General features: G+C 42.3%; 1 protein-coding gene across 1 annotated transcript in view; it reads left to right on the forward strand.

Annotated features, from left to right (window-relative positions):
* The first annotated feature begins 7,749 nt into the window (after positions 1 to 7,749).
* PPM1H (protein phosphatase, Mg2+/Mn2+ dependent 1H) overlaps positions 7,750 to 27,043 on the forward strand; it is a 207,071-nt gene continuing 187,777 nt past the window's right edge. Inside the window, exon 1 of the mRNA XM_074942136.1 lies at positions 7,750 to 8,220. Within this exon, the coding sequence (XP_074798237.1) occupies positions 7,982 to 8,220 (239 nt within the window). The 5' untranslated portion in view covers positions 7,750 to 7,981. The remainder of the gene's footprint in view (positions 8,221 to 27,043) is intronic.

Below are 27,043 nucleotides of genomic sequence, written 5' to 3' on the forward strand. Positions count from 1 at the left end.
AGCCTAAAATGCCATTGGCCTTCTTGGCAACGGGGGCACACTGTTGACGCATATCCAGCTTCTCGTCCACTGTAACTCCTAGGTCCTTTTCTGCAGAACTGCTGCCTAGACAGTCGGTCCCTAATCTGTAGCAGTGCATGGGATTCTTCCATCCTAAATGCAGGACTCTGCACTTGTCCTTGTTGAACCTCATCAGATTTCTTTTGGCCCAATCCTCTAATTTGTCTAGGTCCCTCTATATCCTATCCCCACCCTCCAGCGTATCTACCTGTCCTCCCAGTTTACTGTCACCTGCAAACTTGCTGATTGTGCAATCCACACCATCCTCCAGATCATTTATGAAGATATTGAACAAAACCGGGCCCAGGACTGACCCTTGGGGCACTCCGCTTGATACCGGCTGCCAACTAGACATGGAGCCATTGATCACTACCCATTGAGCCTGACAATCTAGCCAGCTTTCTATCCACCTTATAATCCATTAATCCAGCCCATACTTCTTTAATTTGCTGACAAGAATACTGTGGGAGACCATGTCAAAAGCTTTGCTAAAGTCAAGGAATAACATGTCCACTGCTTTTCCCTCATCCACAGAGCCACTTCTCTTGTCTGGTCACCTCCTCCCCTTGCTGTGCTGCCCAGTGCAGTAGTCTGGGAGCTGACCTTGTTCGTGAAGACAGAGGCAAAAAAAGCATTGAGTACATTAGCTTTTTCCACATCGTCTGTCACTAGGTTGCCTCCCTCATTCATTAAGGGGCCCACACTTTCCTTGACTTTCTTCTTGTTGCTAACAAACCTGAAGAAACCCTTCTTGTTACTCTTAACATCTCTTGCTAGCTGCAACTCCAAATGTGATTTTGGCCTTCCTGATTTACTTGCAGTAACAGGGCCTTAAGCAGGTTTCATTACTAACTCATGGGACAAAGTTTGTGCCTTAAAATGACTATCCATACAGATACTTATATAATCCCATCTCCATAATATCGGAACAGCTACTCTGACATACTCTTAGACCCAGTTCAGTAACAGCTCTTCATACTGGTGCACACTTCGTACATTTTGTGTTAGTATTCTTCGTGACTGAAGATGACACTGACAATAGTATTACATCTTGTGAGTACAAATGTGGCTAAATAATCCAACATGCAAGTGGCAGTCCTTTCTGCACTGAGTGTATATGTAGCTCAATATTGAGAAGGGATTACAGTCTATGCCTGCTCAATCTGCTGCTGTTTACAACTCAGTCTCTGTGCTTCAAGATCCATACGGTGGTTAATCTCAACTGAGTATCCCCATCACTGACTGCTGCTTGGTAGGATGACCTACCTATATCTGAAGACTCCCAGCTGTTGACATGAATGTTGCTCTTTTTCAAGTTATTCTTCAATGCATCCTTGAAGTGTTTCTTCTGGTCATCTTGGATTCAGTTGTCCATTTTCAGTTCGCCATACAGCAACTTATTTGGCATTTTACTCATTCATCCTCAACACCAGCATAACTGTGATGCGCTAAGCATGGTTTCAATCCTTGTGGACTGACTACATTCCAGAACCTCATTATTGGTAACTTTATCCTGCCATTTGAAGCAGAGTGTTACACGCAGATGTCATAAATGGAACATATCTAGAAGAAGCTTGATGCAATGTCTTTCACCCACACTACAAATTGGACAGCACAACCGCTTTATAGCTTGTTAGCTTGGTTTGAAGCTTAATACCATGTTGCTGCCAGACTCTGTCTTATAGTTTGCCAAATGATGAACTGGCTTTGTTGCTATGACTTGTCAGTTCCTTGTCTATAGCAGCATTATTCGACCATTTGCTGACAAGATAGCAGAAGTCTGTAACAGCTTTCAGTGTTGCTGATGGTGACTTTTGGTTCCATGTAGGTATTCCCTGATACAGGTTGACACAACTTCAGTCTTTTTCATATTGATTGTCAGCTTGTACCTTTCTGCAGGCTCTGCCAATCTACCCATAATCAATTCTATCTCTTCTGTAGTATGTGCCTCTAGAGCACAATTATCAGCATACAATAGCCCATGAACAATTGCCTCAAAGACTTTTGTGGAAGATTGCAGCCTGTTCAGGTTGAATAATCTTGCAGAGGAACTATGAGTCTATGAATATCCTGATACTCACATTCAGCTCTCTTTTAACATCATCGATTATTGCTACATAGAAGATATTGAACAGGATTGGACCAATTATGCAGCCCTGTTTAATACCATTAGTGACAGGAAATGGGTCAGACAGAATATCTCTGCACAGACTTCTCTGAGCATTCTGTCATGACATAGCCTCAGAATGTTAGTGAATTTTTCTGGACAACCAAACTTACATAATGATTGCAAAAGTGCAGGTCTACTGATGGTGTTGAATGCTTTAGCCAAGTTGATGAAGACAGTGTAAAGGTCCTGTTGCTGTTCTCTGTATTTCTCCTGCATCTGACAAACTACAAATATCATTCTGCCATTCCTTGTGTTGGTGTGAAACTCCGATAGCACACAATTAGTGATGTTGCATAGCAGACAATCAAAGACTACTTTGGTGGTGGAGAGTAACAAGATACTGCAATAGTTGCCACAGTTGGACTTTTCACCTTTCCTGTTGTATATGGTAACAATGATATCTTTGAAGCCATGTAGTATATCTTCAGTTCTCCATATATCGAGAAAGAGTCCAGACATTCTCCTTAACAAGGTCCCTCCTCCATACTTGAATATTTTTGCAGGAATGCCATGAGATCTTCAGTTTCATGAAGAGTTGCCAACTCACAATTTACACTAACTGATTTTGTACATATGCAGCAGGAGTAATGACACTTGGTCTTATTAGAAATGCTGTATTCCTCTCATATCAAACCTGCTTCTGCTCTCACTGAAGTCTTTGGGAATTTTCCCTTTGATTTCAATCAGAGCAAGACAGAGGCCAGTGAAGAAAAATTAAATAAAAAAAAGTACTAAAATGTACAAGCAAGTAATATTAACACTCCTGAAATAAATGCTTTGGGTCCAATTATGCTCTCATTGACCTTGAAGAGAGCAGAAGTAGGCCTTTGGTGGTACGGTACACACACTATCATCCTTTCTTTATACATGTAGAAAACAGATGTATTTGAGAACTTATTTAAGGATTTTTAGAAGAACTAGTGCCTCTCTTGGAATATATTCAAGAACATCCTTAAACTCTGCAAAAGAAACAAAAAGGACCTGTATCAGGATCGTTTTTATGAACAGTGATTGAATAATCTTCCTCCAGAAATACAATCAACTTGATGCTCATTCTTTACATACGCCCATTCTTCCAGTAACTCCTATCAGATAATCTCTGCTTAAGCACTCCCACACTCTTGACAGACAGACAGAACAGTGTACAAACACACCAGTATTACACATCATTTATAGGGGTGTTTTTTGCAAGCACTATTTTTTAAGTTGAATTTTGTTGTGTTTTCTTCAAACAATGAATGATGATGAGAATACAGTGTAAATCACTTGGGTGGTCTAAACAGAAATTGTGATGGCTTAAAAATATGGTATCCTTTTATTTTCTTTAAAACATCCTATGCATAGTAGAGCTGTTTCTTTCCTTTCTGCTACATGGAGTTTTGTATTAGTGCCCTGTTTGTAAATGTTATTGTATTTTTTCTTCTCAATAAAAAGTTGTTTTTTAAATGGAAGAAATAACTTACAGAGCAAGGTGGCAAACCATGGTGTTGATCCTGCAGCGAGCTCCATGAGAGTGTATTTCTGGCCCTGGCAGAGCCCCACTGACTTGCCTGTGTAGAATTCATTGCAGGATCAGGATCTCTGTTTTGTATATATATCAGTTACAGTGGTGCAGCTCTCTGAGAGAATATTTACAAGTGATGTAGAATTAAAAAATCCAGTTTGAGTGGCCTTTTCCTGGCTTCAGCCACTGGGTTTTAGAGAGGGAGGGAGTCAGCTTTAAAACATTTGGATAGACAGCTTGGCACTTGGATGTTTCTCTGAACTAAATCGCCATACCTTTTGAGGTCTTTCTCATCATCACATAAAGATACCAGGATGGATCACAGGCCAGGATATTATTCTATATGCCCAGGCCCCAGAGAACATATCTCCAATATGGCCTGACCATGACCTCCTGCAGTTTGACATTGGGGCGCACCTTCTATGTAAGGATGAGGTATTTTTAATGGCCTTCTCTCAGGTAGTAATGTAACTGGAGCATTTCCATGAGACTCTGTGAGAGACAATAGATATGTTTGCCATTTTACAACAATCAGCTGGTCTCAGCCATAGTATAGTGGCAGCCTCTTCTGTGATATCCTCTGATTTACAGATCAAAGTCAGGTTTCAGAGTAACAGCCGTGTTAGTCTGTATTCGTAAAAAGAAAAAAGAAAAGGAGTACTTGTGGCACCTTAGAGACTAACCAGTTTATTTGAGCATGAGCTTTCGTGAGCTACAGCTCACTTCATCGGATGAAGTGAGCTGTAGCTCACGAAAGCTCATGCTCAAATAAACTGGTTAGTCTCTAAGGTGCCACAAGTACTCCTTTTCTTTTTTCTAGATCAAAGTCAAGTCACCTTGATTTACAGATGATGTGAGAGGGGAGATGGCTAGAACGCCAGTGATGAAAATGTTGGGTTGAAACTGACAGACTGTGTAAAACATTTTTTACACTATTAAATCATAGGATACCAGGGCTGAAAGGGACCTCATCTACTCCAACCCCCTGCTCAAAGCAGGACCAATCCCCAACTTTTTTTTCCTTTAGTCCAGATCCCTAAATGACCCCCTTAAGGATGGAACTCACAACCCTGGGTTTAACAGACCAATGCTCAAACCACTGAGCTATCACTCCCTCTGTGTCTATGTAGGAGGCAAATACAAAGTTCTTTGCCTCCAACATGGCATCCACAGAACCTCAGTCAGTATAGAGATTTGTTTTGTTTGGCAAATAGCTTAGTTAGTTCAGGCTGTTTCCACTTGGTGTCTGATTAGAGTTCCTCCTGCTGTGAGGAAATCTCTTGTTATCTTGTAGAAAAAATCATTCAGATTCTAACAGGCCCATGTTTCTCTTTGTTCATCTTTACATTTTGTTTAAAATTATGCCTGTCAGGGCATGGGGGACAAGTACTACATAATCTCTATAGAAATATTGCCCTCTGATGCTCTCCAAAGTACTGGATTTGTTGGGGAAATTTCATGCCACAAGATGTGCTCTGGATTTTGGATCTTCGTGGCCAGTAAAGGCCAAAGGGGTATAGGTGCTGGGCCCAGTGCTAATGGAGTCTGTCAATGCCTCCCTTAAAGAGTAGGCTCACTGTCTTCTCTTAAGGAATCATTATTACGATTTTGTTCAAGAAATCATGTTAGTGTTGACAATCTGATTTTCATCCTGTATCTAATCTTTCCTCAGTGGCTAAGATTATTGAAAAGGTTGTGGTGAAATAGCTCTTATGGTATCTACAGGCCTCACAATTCCTTGATCCTTGTGAATTTGGGAACCAACTGGGTACAGCACAAAGTCTGTGTCGTGGTTGCATTAGCTGATGATCTCTTCCTGGGAATGGCTGAAGATGACATCTGGGCTGATATTACCTGCCAGCTGCCTCTGACACTGTTGATCATAAGGTGCTGTAGACATGTCTCACTGGAAATGCATGAAGCTGCTCTTGAGTGACTTTGTTCTGTTCACAGAAAGATCCAAGATTGCTCGTCTTCCCCAAAGGTACTCAGGTGGAGTTCTACAAGGTTCCAGCTGCTTGCTCCTCCTATTCTGCACGTTCAGGGGCTCTTAGAAGGGTTAGTGAGGCAACATGGGTTGCAGTGTTCATCCAGTGAAAATTACAGGTCATTTAACAGGCAAGTGAAGAGGATAGTGAGGTGATCTGCAGCTGGAAAAAGGCTGACTGAGGGATAATTGTACCAAGACAGTCAAAAATACAGGCCATTTAACAGAACCCCACACATCCTGGTCTTGTCTTCCCCTGTCAAATATGGACAACCCTAGATAATTTTTTTGCCAGTAGTGACACCCCAGTGGAGATATTTAAATGTTAACAGGCCTCTATTGCGCTTTGTTTTTTCTTCATATTTTGTCTAAAATGGTGACCTGTGCAACTTGATCAGGGAGATAAAACCTGAAATGCACAAGTAGTAGGACCGGAAGGTTTACAACTTGTTTCTGTCAACCTGTGAGGTGCTAATTTCAAATACTTTTGCATATGTAGGTCCTAGAATATAAATGGTGAAGCAGTAGCTCCATACCGTACTAAACAAACAAACATGTATGTAAGATATTTGGTTTCTGTGGCTCTGTATTTCATGGGGCCCTTATCACATACTGAGTGTTAGCTTCATTAATCTACCTTTGGCTGAACAGGCTTAATTACTGTCTCGAATAAACAACTTTGAAATGAAAAACTAATGAATATCCTTCAAATTCCTCAGGCCTCCAAATAAAGAATCTTAAACAGACATAATTATTGGGGTTTAGAAATTATCATTCCTATCTACAAACACTCACCATGACCAGTTGTTAAAATTAAGACAGGAGAGCCTACAGGTAAATAAGGTCTTAGACCCCAGTCCTGTAAAATATACGTACATTTACTCGCCTATGTAAGTGTTTGGAAGGATTGGGATCTTAGTTAATGACCAAGTTTTGATTTTCTTTGTACAGCTTTTTTTTTTTTTAAACAGGAAAATGTGCATTGGTGAACTTTATAAGGCAAGGAGGAAGAACTTTATCATGATATAATCCACTTCCTTACACAAACTAGGCACTATTAAACTGCACATGCTATATATGACCCACATGTTTTAACAAGTTGGTTCTAATGGTGTAAGCCAACAGACACCAGCAGTTCTGATCCAAACTGCCACCAGTCCTTGAAGTATAACAATCCATACAATTAAATTTTAATACTGTAAATAAACATTCTTTTAAAAGATGCCCTTCAAAGGCTTTTGTAAGGTAACCCTTTTGTCCGGATAGTTCTGAGCTTCCTATCTCTTGACTTTTAGGTTTATCCCTGATTTCAATATCATAGGAATAAAAAATAAAATATCCCACAACACTAGCTGCACTGTATCGATTGTAAAGTTGAATCCAGAGTTAGATAAAATTGCAGTGTTAGAGGGAAAGTGCGATTTGTGTCCAAAATGAATGTACTGTTTTACTATGATAGGAAAGTATTTTTCTTTTTAATGTCCTCCAGAGTTAGCAGCTGCGTCAGGATTTCCCTCTTTCCACCATGCTATCCATAATTGCGGGGCTCTTTATTTACTTAAAGGGAACCCCACTCACACAGATTTCAGAGTAGCAGTCCTGTTAGTGTGTATCCACAAAAAGAAAAGGAGGACTTGTGGCACCTTAGAGACTAACACATTTATTTGAGCATAAGCTTCCCTGAGCTACAGCTCACTTCATCGGGCCCACATTCTGATGTCTTCGTTCAAGCTGACTTTAGGGGGATCATTGATGTAACAGGTGAGCTCCCAGATCCCTCTGGGCAGGGCGTGAATTCACACCTGTTTTATTGACAGTTTTCTGATTACCCTAATCTGTCCACGAGCCTAACCACTCCTCCCCCCTGAAAACATTCCTCCGAGCACCAAACGTGCCTGCATTGCTGCTGCCGAGGGGAGGTGGACGGTAGCTGCCGTCCAAGCCCCCCTGCCGCCCCTGCCAGGAGTTTTTTTTTTTTTTTTTTTTTTTTGCAGCAGGAAGCTGCCCGGGTAAATCACATGACAGAGCCGCCACCGCCGCTGCTCCTGAGCTTAGTTCAGCGCTCCTCGCACTGGGAGGGGGAACCTGCTGCCGCTGCAGCCCGCGCTCCGCAGCTCCTCGCTCGGCCCCGCTGGTGAATTTCCCGGCCGCTCGCTCCATGCCGCTCCCCCGCTGCGGAAGTGCCGCGGGGGCAGCCTGAGGAGCAGCGCCCCGGCTCCCCGCGCTGGAAGGTGCTGCGGGGGCGGCCGGCGGGAGTAACATGCTCACTCGGGTGAAGTCTGCCGTGGCCAATTTCATGGGAGGCATCATGGCTGGCGGCTCGGGCTCGGAGCACGGCGGCGGCGGCTCGGACCTGCCCCTGCGCTTCCCCTACGGGAGACCCGAGTTCCTGGGGCTGTCTGCGGACGAGGTGGAGTGCTCCGCCGACCACATCGCCCGGCCCATCCTCATCCTCAACACGGAGACCAAGCGCCTGCCCTGGACCACGGGATACGCCGAGTGAGTACAGCAGCCTCCCGGGGCCATGCCCCGGCCCCGCTTCTCCCAGCCCGGGCAGGGGGTGTCCCCGGGAGGGGGGGTGGCGGCGCTCCGGGGAGGTGTGTGGGGCAGCGGAGCACCCACGCTCATAGTATCCGGGCACATCAAGGGTAATGCGCATCAGCCCCTCGCTGCTCCTTCCCCCTTCTCTCCCCGTGCCATGGGGGGAGGGATAGCTCAGTGATTTGAGCATTGCCCTGCGAAACCCAGGATTGTGAGTTCAAACTTTGAGGGGGCCATTTAGGGATCTGGGGCAAAAATTGGGGATTGGTCCTGCTTTGAGCAGGGGGTTGGACTAGATGACCTTCTGAGGTCCCTTCCAACCCTGATAGTCTATGATGATTCTATGGGGCTAGGGCCCCTGGGGGCTGGCAGTGTCTCTTGTCACATGCTCCCTCCATCTAGCGGGGATGTTTTCTGCCCCTGCTAGGGGTGGGTGGTGCATGTGTTGAGTTGAGTGGGGGTCTCTTGCTTGGAGCCTCTCCCAGGGCAGGCTGCTTTCTCCCTTCCTGAAGTGATCCCCTTGTTTTGCAAAATAACGTTGTTCTGCTTTTCTCTCTGGGCTGCCCCTTAGGTCCCCGGGGGAAGGAATTCTTGCAGACGTTTAATAACAGAATTTTGGCTAATCCAAAATTGGTGCATAAGCATGTTTGAGTGAGAGGATTATGTTAGGTGGCTAACTCTGTTTGTGTTGCTGGAGAGGATGGGGAACTAGGATTTAACACATCCCTTCCCAGGCCTGTGCAGCGCGGAGCGCAACACCAGTGTTTGTCATTGATCGCTCCCATTCTAAAAAATTTCCATCCTCCTTGTACACGTTGGCTCTGGGGGCTGGGCTAGGAAGGTGGAATGAAGGAGACTTCAGTAGTTCTCTGGTGTTCTTGCACCCCAGCTCATCTCCTGTATCTCAGACTCCATTGCTACCACAACTGATGTTTACCGCTGTACTACATACTTAATTTTCCTCAGTAAAAGGATTAAAATGATAAACTGCTCTGCTAAGTCCCGATGATAATTGCTGGTGACTGGATGTATTGTGAATGGCCAGATAGAGGGGACTTGATGCAAAGTGAGACTTTTGTACTCTTTGAAAATGACTTTATTAGCACTGGGCTGGGGGTGGGGGGGAATAAATCAGTTGAGCAGCTTTATGTGTTTATTGCTGACTTGAATGAAAATATGCACCGACACTAAATTTGATTTAGGTAGTTTGTGGAGAAGCTTATTAACAAGGAATGGTGAAGGGACACAGTCTTGGGCAGCTTCCTTTAGAGCTAGCTGCGTTCAAATACATTTCGTGCTGGCCTGATGTCCTCTCTCTGATGTACTGAAGATCCAAGACTTCCATTGCAAATATTGTATTGAAGATCCATGTTTAAGAGGGACTTGAGGATCCCAAGCTCTGAACGAATGGAAAGGAAACATATTGTGAAGATACAGACAAGCTGAGAAATGAATATTTCTGGCCACTCACTGCAGTGCCCATAGTTCATTGGCTTGAGTCATATCATTGCTGTTTATTTTGGAAGGAATTGTGTCTCTGGTCAGTCACCAGTTCCAGTCTTAAGCACAGTCAAGGCAAGTGACCTCTTAGGGCCAGTTCTTCAAGAGCAGAACACAAAGTGCAGAGCTTGCTTGGATGGGAGGCCCCATCCCACTGTTTAACAAGGGAACCAGTTACAGAGAGACTTATGTACATGATTATGATCCTGTTGAATTCAGTATTAGTTTTACCATTTGCTTTAATGGGAGCAGGATTGAGGTCTGGAGATTACAAACTGTAAGGCCAACCAGGCAATAGCAATGCATAAATTACAGATCCTACAAACAATCCAGGGGTTGGGAGAGAAATCTCTTCCTTTCTGTGAGACTCTGTCTCTTAGGACCTAATGCAATACCACGTCTACACTAAGAGCTTACAGCGGCACCGATGCGCTGCACCGCTATAAGGTCTCCTGTATAGCCGCTCTATGCCAACAGGAGAGAGTTCTCTTGTCGCCATAATTAAACCATCCCCAATGAGTGGCAGTAACTATGTTGGCGAGAGAAGCTGTCTTGCCAACATAGTGCTGTCCACACCGGCACGTCTATTGGTGTAACTTATGTTGCTCAGAGGGGTGGGGTTTTTTTTTCCCCACACCCGAGTGACATAAGTTATACTGACAAAAGTGGCAACGTAGACATAGCCTTTAAAGGTAATAGAAAAACTAACTCTGACAGCTTTAGGAGTAGGAGCAAGGCCTCAATGAGCAAATGGTAGCCTTATAAAAAGGTACAAATGATCTGTTCTAACATATTTGGAAGTGCTGAAATGTAAAATGGGATTTAGAGAATTTTAAGTTTTTTTTCCTCACAATTTTAGGGACCATCAAACAACTTGGCTGTGAGCTATTAAAATGGGTGAAGTTTGAATGTTTGCAAAACTTTAAATTGTTCTGGTCCTAAAATAACTCATTCGTTCTTTACCAAAGAGGCTAACTGAGGTTCAGTGATTCGCTAAAGGGCACAGCAAGTCAGTAATGAAGTAAGAAAATAGATTGTTGTTAGTGGACTAAGCACATGTCTGGGAGTCGAACAAAGTTTTAATGTGGAATGAGTCTTTCAAGAAGGAAAAGTATGATGCTAGAAAACAAAAGCATAGTGGGACTGTGTGGGGAAATTGTATTCCTTGTGTGAATTAATGTTTGCAGATAGCCATTTTCTTTATGGTGGTTGTGATAAGTAAAAGAAGGTCTTCATCTTACCTGTATGATAAATTTCACTTTTGCAGTGTTAATCTGGTGTGCAGTTCAGTTAACTTGCAGGACCTGTTGGTAGCTATGTGAAAAGAGACCATCCCTTAGTTTCGCATAGCTTTTAAGGCCTGATCCAACTCTCATTGAACTCATTGGGAGACATTTATTGACTTCAATGGGAGTTGAATAGGCCACATTGGGAGCTCTTCCACTGCTGAGGAAAGAGAGGAAAATACTCTCCTTAGCAAACTTTTCCATTAATGTTTGTCTCTGAAAAGAATTTCTAAAACTTTTGAAATTGTGTTTCACAGTAGAATACCAAGGTATTGTTTACAGAAGTTGTGGTGAAATGGTGCAATGCTGACATTTGCTTATCTTCCCAATGCAAAGCAGGAGAAACAGTCGTTACTGAGCAAAGAAAATGGATGTGGGTTCAGGGAATTGTTGTTTTACAAAGGAAAACAATGGCAAACTCTTCATGTTTGCCAACTTCAAATTTATTTTTTGCAGGGGTTTATAGGCTAACTTCTTTGTGGCTTAATCGTGACAGGATTTGGTGTTATATAACGGCCTGTTCTTCCCTCGGCTCAACATAGAATTTGGTGATAATGGGTGTTATGCCCGTGTATCAAGGGGAGAATAAAGATGGCAGAAATTTAAAATTGCCTGGAAAACGGATAGGAAGGTGTAATGTATTTTTTCAAAAAGTTGATTTTCTTTATTGTAAAGACCTAAGTCTTCCCACTCTACTTTTTAACATTCGTACTGTAATAGAATGTTTTCTTTTCTATTGATATCTCCCTTAGTAATTAATTGAAGGGATATCGGAGGGAAGTCTGCTATCCCTGTGCAGTAACTCATGACATAGTATTTGAGGAAAGAAAAAAGAAAAGGAGTACTTGTGGCACCTTAGAGACTAACCAGTTTAAAGCTCACGAAAGCTCATGCTCAAATAAACTGGTTAGTCTCTAAGGTGCCACAAGTACTCCTTTTCTTTTTTCTTTTTACGAATACAGACTAACACGGCTGTTACTCTGAAACCTGTCAATATTTGAGGAAGTGACTTAGTCCTTGCTTCTCTAGTTTTCTCTCAAGAGGCAAGGCTAGAAAAGACTATTTCCCCCTAACTTTCCATTTTGTTTTAAAGTGCATCTTCTAGATGCAGAATTCATAGATTCATAGATATTTAGGTCAGAAGGGACCATTATGATCATCTAGTCTGACCTCCTGCACAACGCAGGCCACAGAATTTCACCCACCACTCCTACAAAAAAACCTCACACCTATATCTGTGCTACTGAAGTCGTCAAATTGTAGTTTAAAGACTTCAAGGAGCAGAGAATCCTCCAGCAAGTGACCCGTGCCCCATGCTACAGAGGAAGGCAAAAAACTTCCACGGCCTCTTCCAATCTGCCCTGGAGGAAAATTCCTTCCCGACCCCAAATATGGCAATCAGCTAAACCCTGAGCATATGGGCAGGATTCATCAGCCAGATACTACAGAAAATTCTTTCCTTGGTAACTCGGATCTCACCCCATCTAATAGCCCATCACAGGCCATTGGGCCTATTTACCATGAATATTTAATTACCAAAACCATGTTATCCCATCATACCATCTCCTCCATAAACTTATCGAGTTTAATCTTAAAGCCAGATAGATCTTTTGTCCCCACTGCTTCCCTTGGAAGGCTATTCCAAAACTTCACTCCTCTGATGGTTAAAAACCTTCGTCTAATTTCTAGTCTAAATTTCCTAGTGGCCAGTTTATATCCATTTGTTCTTGTGTCCACATTGGTACTGAGCTTAAATAATTCCTCTCCCTCTCCGGTATTTATCCCTCTGATATATTTATAGAGAGCAATCCTATCTCCTCTCAACCTTCTTTTAGTTAGGCTAAACAAGCCAAGCTCCCTGAGTCTCCTTTCATAAGACAAGTTTTCCATTCCTCGGATCATCCTAGTAGCCCTTCTCTGTACCTGTTCCAGTTTGAATTCATCCTTCTTAAACATGGGAGACCAGAACTGCACTCAGTATTCCAGGTGAGGTCTCACCAGTGCCTTGTATAACGGTACTAAAACCTCCTTATCTCTACTGGAAATACCTCTCCTCATGCATCCCAAGACCGCATTAGCTTTTTTCACAGCCGTATCACATTGGCAGCTCATAGTCATCCTATGATCAACCAATACTCCAAGGTCCTTTTCCTCCTCCGTTACTTCTAATTGATGCGTCCCTAGCTTATAACTAAAATTCTTATTATTAATCCCTAAATGCATGCCCTTACACTTCTCACTATTACATTTCATCCTATTACTATTACTCCAGTTTACAAGGTCATCCAGATCCTCCTGTAGGGTATCCCTGTCCTTCTCTAAATTGGCAATACCTCCCAGCTTTGTATCATCCGCAAACTTTATTAGCACACTCCCACTTTTTGTGCCAAGGTCAGTAATAAAAAGATTAAATAAGATTGGTCCCAAAACCAATCCTTGAGGAACTCCACTGGTAACCTCCCTCCAGCCTGACAGTTTACCTTTCAGTAGGACCCGTTGTAGTCTCCCCTTTAACCAATTCCTTATCCACATTTCAATTTTCCTATTGATCCCCATCTTATCCAATTTAATAATTCCCCATGCGGCACGGTATCAAATGCCTTACTAAAATCTGGGTAAATTAGATCCACTACGTTTCTTTTGTCTAAAAAATCTGTTACTTTCTCAAAGAAGGAGATCAGGTTGGTTTGGCACGATCTACCTTTTGTATCTGTGATCAACTTGATGTCTTTATTTCCATATTGGAATTCCTTTACTAACTTCTTTACTGCACTATCTTGTCAGCCCTTTTTGAATAAACAAGTTCCCTACCTAAAAGTCAGCAACAATTATGAAAATCTAGGCATGAGTAAAGAAAGAAAATGCACTCTTACTGTGCATAGGGATGAAGTCAATTTTCCTATTACCGATAGTAGGATCCTTTTCGGTTTCACATAATGTGTAGTAATAGACATGGCAGTTCACTTATGGCTCCAGAGGTCCTTTTATTGTTGGCATCCATCTTAAAGGTATCATACAAATCTGTCAGCATTTAGAATCTGTTCTGATAAGATAGGGATCTTTATTTAGATATATATTTTAGTGCTGGATAAACTCAAACTACTGGGGCCACAGACAAAATAAGGTCTCCAGTCACAAAGTTGAAGGAAGCCTTTACTTCAGTGATTTCTTCCATAATTGATCCCCAAAGAGAAGGGATCTTCATGATCTCTCAGTATCTTGTGACTAAAGTGATAATGGTAACTGCTTGGGCCCCACCATATCTTGCCATAATGAAATGGTATTTGCTGCCAAGTCTGAGTTATCCCTTGGAACAACCCATTCTTCTTTCCCCTTTCCTCTTTCATTTCCCATGTTAGTATTTCAGGACTTTTTTTTTTTTTACAGAGATGTTACGATTTGTTCACAATTTAACTTATTTGTAAGAATTTGCTACACAACAATTTATTAATTTCAGCAAAATTAAGTGGCAAAATTCTAGTTTGCTTCTAATTTTGATTAATAAGCTACCATTTTTTTAAAATCTGAGATTTGCAGTCTAGTATCAGTCTCTACATTCCACATTCAGGTGAATTGGCACAACAATGTGGATACTATGGAGAGCAAAAAAACATAAAAAAAAAATCCTCAAGAATATATCTTAGAGGCAAGGGATAAAGTATCTTTCCTTCCTGGTATCTGAGTATGGGATCTGCAGGAACTCGCTGAGCTTTCCTTATTTGCTTATTCACTGCACAGTTGTCATCTTGGAAAACAACCTCCCTTCTGGCTGTTACTTCAAGCCAGAAGAATTGAGACCTATCAAGCTTTGACATTAGATCCACCCCTTTCTTTAGAATGACAAAGGATAGTTATTTCTTTCAACTAGACACTTCCTTTATTCCAAAGGTAACTTATAATGTTTATGCAATTTTATGCATCAAAAAAACCTCTCTCTCAAATCAGTGGTGGTGTTTTGGGGTTGTTTGTTTTTGTTTTACTTTATGGATGAGAGATGTTCTGACTCACCTGATAGATACATGCCTATCAAACAATATTTTAAAGCACTCGTAATGTTAGAATAAACATTATGCCAATGTTTCTTTGGTACAACACCACTGACTTCTCTTGATTTACATAAAGAATTAATTTGGATTAATATAGTTTTATCAACAATTCAGGATACAATTTCTTTTTTCCTAGATGTACCTCTAATCAAAAAGAGTAATTGTTTTAAATACACTTGCCCTTCTCTACCTAACATGTCCTCTTTCTTTTTTTGAGACATGGTCAGCTTGAGCATGGGAAAAGTTCCCATTTGACATTTAGCCATCTGACATTTTGCAAAGTACCGTCTGTCTTCCTGAGTGTTGGGCCATTCTCAAGAGGCATTAGGGCTGCCCTCCTGATGGCTTTACATTCTGCCATCCATAACTTGTCTGTTGATCTTTTGCTTGTTTAGATTATCCTGTTAATAGGAGGGAAGTTCACTGTGAAGTTATTCCTATTTTCTTTTTACAGCAGTTTCCTCAATGCGCACTGCTGTCCCATCACCCCCTTCTCAAGAGAACGTGTGCTGACTCTGCTTTCAGCCTTGTTTCACGCTTGCTAAACAGACTAACAAACTAAGGCTCCTAATGTAACATAATTTTAAAACTATATGATACAAATAAATAACCTGATTGACACTCAGTGGTGTCTTAGCTGTGCACATAGCTAACCTAGCTAGCTACATGTTCCTGTCACGTTTACTCTCATCCTTCCTCCTCCATTCCCTTCACTTATTTTACACCCATTTGTTGTTGTTCTCTTTAGGACAGAGGGGTTTCTTCTGGTTTGTGTTTGTATAGGGCCTTGGTCCCGGTTAGGGTTTTTGGGCTAACCTATAATACAATGATAAAAGTCAGTCCACTTTCTTTTACTCCAGAATACATTTAGGGCTAGCAAACTGTTCTTGGACTTATTGGGGAATAGCCCAGCTAGTTGTGTTGAAGGAGTTTCCTTCAGGAAATAAGCAGGCACTTTCCCATACTGAGAAATCATTCTTTAACAGCTTTGACAGTAAAACAATGCTCTAGTTATACTCCAACTGGATTCAGTGCTAATGTGTATTTCTTGTAGCTCAATACTCAGTGCTATGATTTCTTTTGTAAATTAATAAGAGTCTAAGCAATGGGGTTCCAGCCAGCCTTGTCTGGCCTTCTTATTTCCTCATTTCTCAGTATCTCACCTTCCTACGATCTCTCTGAGAAACTCCTGTAGATGCCGTTTCAAAGTATTCAGTGGCTGTCTTTGATACTGTTCTGATCTAGATAATCTATGACCATATGTAAAAAGCAAATTTTGCCTTAACTCTTTCTAAATTGTGCTTTGATCTCTGCTGTTCGTTTGAATAGTTGGTGTGGGCAAGATTTTTGCTCTGTGTGTGTATTTCCTTAATAGCTTTGAAACACTGACTTCTTATTATCCCAGTGGTGCTCTCCTTTTTTGACGAAACACAAAATCCAGTGTTTTCAGGCTCTTTTCATAATGTTACACTTTAGATGTCTTGCAATACTATGTTTTTTCTGCACTGCAGGCCTGCACTAGCATTATGTTTTCTCTGCGGTGTGGTGATCACTGACCCGTAATGGATGCAGAACTCTAGGTGAAGTATTGTGTAACTGTGGCCTTATACAGCATCACTATAGTGCCACATTGTTATAGCAATAAGTTTGTGGAAACAGAAAGGAAAAACAGGATATGATTTTTTTTTTCTTGATGTGCTGGTCCTTTTCTTAAGCTGATGACATTGCAATTCATTTTCTCTTACTGTATTACTTACTCAGATTCCTTGCCTTTAAGCTGTGCGTACAAGAATGTTGCTTGAAAGAGTAAAGATCAAAATATAAAGACAGAAATTTTGGGCTGGCACTTTCAAACTTCTGAGATAAGATAATGGAGATGTGCTGTACAGGAATGACTTGAATTACCCTTCATATCATAATACTTAGGATCTTAACATTACAAACATTAAATTAAGCCTTGTAACAACCCTCTGAGGTAGGCAAGTACTGTTATTCCAACCATGCCAATCGGTAAACTGAGGCACTGAGGTTACTACTTGCCTAAGGTTGATGGAAGAGCCTGGAATAGAACCTATAATTCCTGACTCCCAGTCCCTTGTTCTAATCCCCAGACCACACTGTTAACAGGAGATAACATAGCAGTCATGCTCATGTGAATTAAAAGTACTTTATCATTTCTGGGAGCTGCTGTTTCCAGTAGTCAGTTAGGAGCATGACTCATGTTCCCACTGTAAACAGGTTTCTTATAGGCAGTGCTAATTCTGCTTTTTGTGATTTCAGTAAGAGGTACATATGATAAAAGGAAGGATTCTGAAACAAGTCTCCTGCTCTTGTTCTCCTAGCCTCTCTCTACTCTGGGATGAACATGCATGAAGTTGAATTTCAGTATTTGTTTTAAATTGCAGAGAAGAATGAATTCTTGGTTTCCTTCTTTAGTTGAGAGAACTAGATTTTAAAGTATGGCTTGATGAATTACACAGAGGATTTTAATTTTAAAGTATGTGGTCGTCTTATGTAATGTAACATATTAAACTTATCTTGAAGCCCATATTCCTTCACGCTCCTTCAAAACAGACTACAGAAATGACATATTTACAAGGGCTTTAGAAATTCCACTCCTCCCATGAGAGCTAACACTTAACATTTATGTAATGCCTTTAATCGGCCAAGTGCTTTGCAAATATTACTTTATTTTCAAAACAACCTGGGGAAGGGTGTGTGTAGGTTTACATTTCCATTTCATAGGTGAAGAAATTGAGGCAGACAGGTTGAGACCTGCAAAGGGTCTGAACACTGGAAGTGGGTCTCAGGAGTTCCTGTGTCTCAGCCCTCTGCATAGACCAGTGCTTTCCATGCTTTTGGGCACTTGGCTTTTGTGGCACAATTTTTGTCATTTTTGGAACTAAAGAGCATAAGGTAAATCATTTGTCCTAACATTTTCATTATTGTGTAGGGTGAAAGCATGCAGTTCTGAAGGAAACAAAATAGGAATGCAGCCCCAAACTGTTTTAATTGCCTATCTACAGCTGGAATGTAGAAGCATTGACTACTTACGAAATTCGGAATAAAGTTGTGAAGTCTAGATTGGAGAGAGAGAGAGGGTCTAGAGCAGCAATCCAGGATTGCTGAAGTATAGTAAGCCCTGTATCCTAGGAGATCCTGTGGCTTCATGGAATTAAAGAAGAGATAAAAGAACTGTCATCTGAGAAGCCAGTGCAACTCATTGCAGTTTGTTTAGCATCTGTTTCCTAGTTCATTATTTTCATATTTTCCACACTGGGGCTTCCTTCACTAGCTGAATTCCATAAAGTTCTGGCATTGATAAGCAATCTGAGAGGAGGAGTGCCACCCTATTACCATCTCTAAGACTGGTAGGAATGGAGCAGATCTGGTCCACAGAGACATGCAAAACTGTATAACTGTGTCATCTTTCCCTGTTCTTTAGAAAGAACAGTCTGCCAGTTTCCCTCTGAGATAATGTCAGTTTCTTATTAACTCCAGTGGACATATCTGGTTAGGAAACACTGTCAAATGATTCATAGATACTAAGGTCAGAAGGGACCATTATGATCATCTAGTCGGACCTCCTGCACAACACAGGCCACAATCTCACCCACCCACTCCTGCGAAAAACCTCTCACCTGTATGTGAGCTATTGAAGTCCTCAAATCGTGGTTTAAAGACTTCAAGGAGCAGAGAATCCCCCAGCAAGTGACCCAGGTCCCATGCTACAGAGGAAGGCGAAAAACCTCCAGGACCTCTTCCAATCTGCCCTGGAGGAAAATTCCTTCCTGACCCCAAATATGGCGATCAGCTAAACCCTGAGCATATGGGCAAGATTCACCAGCCAGATACCCAAGAAAGAATTTTCTGTAGTAACGTAGATCCCACCCCATCTAACATCCCATCACAGGCCATTAGGCCTATTTACCATGAATATTTAAAGATCAATTAATTACCAAAATCATGTTATCCCATCATACCATCTCCTCCATAAATTTATCGAGTTTAATCTTAAAGCCAGATAGATCTTTTGCCCCCATTGCTTCCCTTGGAAGGCTATTCCAAAACTTCAGTCCTCTGATGGTTAAAAACCTTCGTCTAATTTGAAGTCTAAACTTCCCAATGACCAGTTTATATCCATTTGTTCTTGTGTCCACATTGGTACTGAGCTTAAATAATTCCTCTCCCTCTCTGGTATTTATACCTCTGATATATTTAATATATCATTTGATATAGAGAGCAATCCTATCTCCCCTCAACCTTCTTTTAGTTAGGCTAAACAAGCCAAGCTCCCTGAGTCTCCTTTCATAAGACAAGTTTTCCATTCCTCGGATCATCCTAGTAGCCCTTCTCTGTACCTGTTCCAGTTTGAATTCATCCTTCTTAAACATGGGAGATCAGAACTGCACACAGTATTCCGGGTGAGGTCTCACCAGTGCCTTGTATAACGGTACTAAAACCTCCTTATCTCTACTGGAAGTACCTCGCCTGATGCCTCCCAAGACTGCATTAGCTTTTTTCACAGCCATATCACATTGGCAGCTCATAGTCATCCTATGATCAACCAATACTCCAAGGTCCTTCTCCTCCTCCGTTACTTCTAATTGATGTGTCCCCAGCTTATAGCTAAAATTCTTGTTATTAATCCCTAAATGCATAACCTTACACTTCTCACTATTACATTTCATCCTGTTACTATTACTCCAGTTTACAAGGTCATCCAGATCCTCCTGTATGATATCCCTGTCCTTCTCTAAATTGGCAATACCTCCCAGCTTTGTGTCATCCGCAGACTTTATTAGCACACTCCCACTTTTTGTGCCGAGGTCAGTAATAAAAAGATTGGTCCCCAAACTGATCCCTGAGGAACTCCACTGGTAACCTCCCTCCAGCCTGACAGTTTACCTTTCAGTAGGACCCGCTGTAGTCTCCCTGTTAACCAATTCCTTATCCACCTTTCAATTTTCATATTAATCCCCATCTTTTCCAATTTAACTAATAATTCCCCATGTGGCACGGTATCAAATGCCTTACTGAAATCTAGGTAAATTAGATCCACTGCGTTTCCTTTGTCTAAAAAATCTGTTACTTTTTCAAAGAAGGAGATCAGGTTGGTTTGGCCAGATCTACCATTTGTAAAACCATGTTGTATTTTGTCCCATTTACCATTGACTTTAATGTCCTTAACTACTTTCTCCTTCAAAATTATTTCCAAGACCTTGCATACTACAGATGTCAAACTAACAGGCCTGTAGTTACCCGGATCACTTTTTTTTCCCCCCTTTCTTAAAAATAGGAACTATGTTAGCAATTCTCCAATCATACAGTGCAACCCCTGAGTTTACAGATTCATTAAAAATTCTTGCTAATGGGCTTGCAATTTTGTGTGCCAATTCCTTTAATATTCTTGGATGAAGATTATCTGGGCCCCCCGATTTAGTCCCATTAAGCTGTTTGAGTTTCGCTTCTACCTCAGATACGGTAATATCTACCTCCATATCCTCATTCCCATTTGTCATGCTACCATTATCCCTAAGATCCTCTTTAGCCTTATTAAAGACTGAGGCAAAGTATTTGTTTAGGTATTGGGCCATGCCTAGATTATCCTTGACCTCCACTCCATCCTCAGTGTTTAGTGGTCCCACTTCTTCTTTCTTTCTTTTCTTCTTATTTATATGTCTGTAGAACCTTTTACTATTGGTTTTAATTCCCTTTGCAAGGTCCAACTCTACTTGACTTTTAGCCTCTCTCACTTTATCCCTACATGTTCTGACCTCAATAAGGTAGCTTTCCTTGCTGATCCCTCCCATCTTCCACTCCCTGTATGCTTTCTGCTTTTTCTTAATCACCTCTCTGAGATGCTTGCTCATCCAGCTTGGTCTACAACTCCTGCCTATGAATTTTTTCCCCTTTCTTAGGATGCAGGCTTCTGATAGCTTCTGCAGTTTTGATTTAAAGTAATCCCAGGCCTCCTGTGCCTTTAGAGCCATAAGTTCTTCAGCCCAATCCACTTCCATAACTAATTTCCTTAATTTTTGAAAATCAGCCCTTTTGAAATCAAAAACCCTAGTTGCAGATTTATTTTTGTTAATCCTTCCATTCAGTTTGAACTGAATTCGCCCATGATCACTTGAACCAAGATTATCCCGTACAACCATTTCTTCTATGAGGTCCTCACTACTCACCAGAACCAAATCTAAACCCCTCTAGTCGGTTCAGCAACTACTTGATAAAGGAATCCATCAGCTATCGCATCTAGGAAAATCTGAGCCCTATTATTATTACTTGCACTCATCCTCCAGTCTATAGCTGGGAAGTTCAAGTCTCCCATGATCACGCAGTTTCCATTAGTATTTACTTAATTAAAAACATTAAAAAGGGCTCTATCCATATCCAAATTAGATCCCGGCGGTCTATAGCTCACCCCAAGCACTATCCCGGGGGAGGCTCTAATAGTTTTCTTCCCCAATGTAATTTTTGTCCAGACGGACTCTGTCTTATCCATTCCATCGCTTCTTATTCCTTTACATTCTACCTCATCATTGATATACAATGCTACTCTACCACCTTTACCTTTATTTCAGTCTTTCCTAAACAGGACATACCCTTCAATACCTGTAGTCCAGTCATGACTACTATTCCACCATGTTTCTGTTATCCCTATAATATCTGGTTTCACTTCCTGCACCAGTAGCTCTAGTTCCTCCATTTTGTTACCTAGGCTCCTCGCATTGGTGTACAAACATCTTAATTTTTGCTGTTTGGCCTCACTCACATTCTGTACTCTATTAGGCACGGTCATTCTACAGCCAGGACAACCTATTAGACTGGTATCCACACTGCCCTTCCTCCTTATATACATTCTCCTACCCACGGCTGTATCCTTTCTTATTTCATTTTCTTCCCTCTCAATGCTAAAATCCGGCGTGGAGATTACCTGGACATCTCCCAACCATCTCCCCCAAATTCCTAGTTTAAAGCTCTCTTAATCAGTTGTGCCAGCCTCCATCCTAGAAGTCTATTTCCTTCCCTACTCAGATGAAGTCCATCCCGAGAGAACTGTCCACGAATGCCTCCCAGTGGCCATACATCCCAAAGCCCTCTTTTAGCACCACTATCTAAACCATCTGTTGATAGTTATAATCTTGTCACACCTTTCTTGCCCTTCTCTAGGAACAGGCAGAATCCCACTGAAGATCACCTAAGCCTCAATTTCCTTAAGCGTCTTCCCCAGCCTAGCATAGTCTCCCTTAATACTTTCTAGCGAGAAGCTAGCTGTATCATTTGTTCCCACTTGAAGGATAATTAGGGGATTCTTTCCTGCTCCCTTTAGGATCCTTTTCAACCTCAGGTCTACATCCCGTATCTTAGCACCTGGAAGACAGCATACCCTTCTATTCTCTGGATCAGCTCTGGTTACAGGCCTGTCTGTTTTTCTCAGTAAAGAGTCCCCAATCACATAGACCTGCCTTTTCCTGGTGATGGTGCTATTCTCCAGTCTATCCTCTGTTCCGTCTGACTGCAAGTTCTTTCCATTCCTATTCTCCCTTGTAATCCTCTTCAACCCATCCTGTATCCTCCTGGGGCTCATATTTGGTGTAGTCTCCGTTGACTGTTCCCCTTTTCCTATAGGACTAGCCGCTCTTCTCTTCTTCCTTGCCCTTTCACCTTCAGTGACTACCTGCTGAGCCCCTTCTTCATTTTCCAACTCTGCAAACCTGTTCTTGAGCTCTCTTTTGCCTTCACTAGCCTGTCTTTTCCTCTGCCAGGTTCTTTTAGTCACATGCTTCCACTGACCACTTTCCTCACTCAGTCTCCCCTCAGAATTCCTCAGTCCTGCTTCCATCTGCAAGTCTGAGCTTTTCCCTTCAGATACCTCATGTCTTTGCTCCATAATCTGCTCAAACCCCTTTCTAAACCAGACTTTCCACCTGCATCTCCAAACCGCGGATCTTTCCTCCATCAGCTCTATCAGACGGCATTTCATGCAGACAAAACTCTTACCAGGTACCCCCTCAGGAGAAATTTATAGCAGCCTCCAATAACTATTGCTTTGGAAGAACCAATATAAAATGATCTGTGCTTTTTGATTCCTTCTGTGTGTCCCTGTGCTGTTAAGATCCCTGTGCCGTTAAGAGTTTTCAGAGCATCCACATTTGTGGTGGTGTTGCTGATGCAGCTACTACTAAAAGTAGTAAAACTAAATGGAGCCAGTTTGGTGTCTGCTGCAAGAGAGATACGCGTGTGTGAGGAAAATTAGTTTCTTGTGAATAAAACAAATAAAATTGGTAGGAAAAAGAAATACTTTTTATGGTTTCTCTTGAAATTTTATAATAAGTCATTATTTGTATTTAACACTTCTTAAAAATAAGACACTATCTTGTAAGAATTGTTTGCATTTCAATAGCATGTTCCATCTGTGGTTCTCACACCACTTTACAGACACTAATGAATTAAGCTTCACAGTGCCAATGGATGGAAGGCAAGTACTGTTTTAACCTGCCCAACCGATAGAGGGAGAAATTTAGACATGGCTATAAGGCTAAGCCTTCCTTATCCTGTGCTGCTGTGGGAGCTAAAAAGGCCCTGTCAAGGTTCCTTCTCCACTCTGAACTCTAGGGTACAGAAGTGGGGACTTGCATGAAAGACCCCCCCCTAAGCTTATTCTGACCAGCTGAGGTTAAAAACTTCCTCAAGGTACAGACTTTGCCTTGTCCTTGAACCCTATGCTGCCACCACCAAGCGTTGTTAAACAAAGAACAGGGAAAGAGCCCACTTGGAGACATCTTCCCCCCAAGCCCTACACCTGCTTTCCTGGGGAAGGCTTGATAAAAATCCTCACCAATTTGTACAGGGGAACACAGACCCAAACCCTTGAATCTTAAGAACAATGAAAAATCAATCAGGTTCTTAAAAGAAGAATTTTAACGAAAGAAAAGGTACAAGAATCACCTCTGTAAAATCAGGATGGTAAATACCTTACAGGGTAATCCGATTCAAAACATAGAGAATCCCTCTAGGCAAAACCTTAAGTTACAAAAAGAGGAATATACATTCCATTCAGCACAACCTATTTTACCAGCCATTAAACAAAAGGAAATTGAACGCATTCTAGCTAGATTACGTACTAATTTTAACAGAGTTACTGGGACTGCATTCCTGATCTGTTCCTGGCAAAAGCATCACACAGGCAAACAGACCCTTTGTTTTCCGCCCCCCTCCAGCTTTGAAAGTATCTTGTCTCCTCATTGGTCATTTTGGTCAGGTGCCAGCCAGGTTAGCTGAGCTTCTTAACCCTTTACAGGTAACAGGATGTTGCCTCTGGCCAGGAGGGATTTTATAGCACTGTATACAGACAGGTGGTTACCCTTCCCTTTATTTTTATGACAGGCCCTCAGCCTAATTTAGAGAAATGGTCATCTGTTGCCAGCTGCCAGTGGTGAGCAGTGCTGTTTCAAATCTCTGCAGTGCTGTGGGCTGCAGACAGATCCCTGAGATTCTGCTCTTACCTGCAGCCTCATACTGGCACACCCCCTCTGCCAAGTGTGGGTCCTTAGAAGGCAGCCTCACAGCAGTCATCCACAATTCTTGAACTGGTGGAATCTGACCCTGGCTGGTATTGAGGCTTTTAAGGGTCCTTTATGTCTATCCCTTTTACCTGGCATAAAGGGGCTGGGATGGGGATTGAGGATCTCACCTAGGGAGATTAAGACTGTTTCTAAATCCATTTTTAAGCATCTGAATCAGTGGCTTGACTTTCAGAAGTGCTAAGTACCCAGAAGTTCCCAGCCCACTGGTCTAAGGTCCAGTCTAAGGTCTTTATCCTGCAAAGACATCATCATGTGCATAACTGTACGCATGGGGGTAATCTCATTAATAGATACGATAATACAGGCTATCCAACTTCCCCGAAATAATTCCTGTTTTAAACCAGAGCATATTGTCACAGTTCATGGCAACTACACCTGTATTCCACATCTATGATCCACCAAGGGCACCAGCTCTCAGGGTTATAGCTGGTCACCCCAGCTGTCACATCTCCTGGGGGAGCCACATGTCTGTCTCTCTTTGCAGCCTTGAAATATCCTGGTCAAAAGTTCCCTGCCTACACTGTGAATTCCTCAGCAAGTCAGACAGCCTAAGGAGGCCTGGTTTGCCATCTCTTCAGAGGCTATAAACAGCGTAATTGCCTATAGGAATAAGTTACTGAACTCTTCCTAAGCAAGCACATTTATTTCTAAGGTGAAAGTATTACAGAGAGAACCTATTTAAAGAACCTACACACACGCTAATAAGCTTAGCAGTGATCACCCCAACTCCAACAAGGACTCCAGCTGGTGGTCAGTCCTTCACACCCCAACAAGGGGTTTTCCTCTGGGTACAAGTTCCTTGTTAACTGAGAACAAGCCTACCCCTGTAATTAGGTTAAGTCCTTCCAACTCTTCCCAGAAAGGACTGGCGCTTCCCTTGGACGGAAGATGCTGTCTGTTTGCTGGACCCGAAAGTAGGCCCTGAGTCAGTTTAAATTCAGACTATTTATCTAAAAGTTCTTTCTTTGTCTGTTGTTCTCTAGAGAATCCAGTTTGAACCAGTATATATCTCAGCAACCAGGAGACGGGTGGTCAGGACTAGTGGTCGGAACAGAGATGGGCAGAGCTGGAGTCAGGAACTGAGCATGGCTGGAGAGGATTGGGCAGGGTAGGAGCAAGACTGGATTGGGACTGGATCAAGGCTAGGAGCAGGGCAGGTAAGATTTTAGGGGTGAGTGTGTGTTGAGCAGCCAAAGATCAGTTGTTGCTGCTGGGCTTAAAAGCAGGCCTTCTGAGTTCCTCGGCCAATCAGGTGGTCCTGTTGTGGCTCGGCTGTGTTCTTAGGTTGCCTGGAGGCCGGGCAGCTGCAAATCTGTATTGCAGACAGTACCCTCCTTCCTCAAGGACACATCCTTGGACTCCCCAGGTCCAGCTTCTCTGGATGAGCTTGGTGGAATGCTCATACCAGCTTGGGGGCAAGGACATTTTCTGCCAGTTCCCACAATCAGTCCTTAAGGCCACAGACTTCTCAGTTTACCAAGTAGTGAAGTTTACCCCAAACTCATTTAGAGTTGAGAATCTGGCGGATGAGAAATCCGTCTTGTCCTTGCACCATAATGGGTATTGGCAGTGGGTTGGATCGACCTGAGAGGGGGTTCTCATGATTGGGTTTCAGGATAGGAACAAGGGGTGGATTTTCATTGACTCAGGCAGGTGAAGCCTGAATGTCACTCGATTGACTTTTTCAGTGATTTTGAATGGCCCCATGTGTTGGTGATAAAACCTGGCTGCAAGCCAGGAGAACCAGACGTGTTGAGCTGACTCCCAGATGTTGTCCCTGATAATTAGGTTAGATGTGGCTTGACAGCCCCTATCTCAGTCCTGCTTATAGAGCTTTTTAGCAGCTTCTTGATGTTCTATAGCTCTTTTTGTTATGTGATGCAGATGGGTGACCAGGTTTGATGCTTGTAAGCAGCTCTGGGTGGAAGCTGTAACTGACCTAGAACAAGGTCTGCAGACTGGAGGCATAGATTGCATTGTTATAAGCTAATTGGTATATGGGAGCAGGGAGGTCCAGTCATCCTGATGATAATTCTGGAAGCACAAGAGGTACAGTACGAGAATCTGGTTCACCTACTCCATCTGCCCTTTGGTCTGTGGATGATATGCAGAGGAGGTGAGGAATTCTACCCCCAAGAGTTTGAAAAGCTCTCACCAGAAACGGGGGATGCACTGTGGGCCTCGGTTCAACATAATGCCTGCTGGTAGTCTGTGGAGCCAGAAGATGTGCTCAAGAAAGAGGCAGGCAGTTTCCAGGGTGGTGAGAACCAGGTGAGAGGGGATAATGTGTGCAGTCTTGCTCAGGAGATCAACAGAGACCAACACAACTATACCTCCCTACGACTGGGGTTGTTCT

Source organism: Natator depressus, chromosome 1 (assembly GCF_965152275.1).
Source record: "Natator depressus isolate rNatDep1 chromosome 1, rNatDep2.hap1, whole genome shotgun sequence".
NCBI classification, from domain to species: Eukaryota; Metazoa; Chordata; order Testudines; family Cheloniidae; genus Natator; species Natator depressus.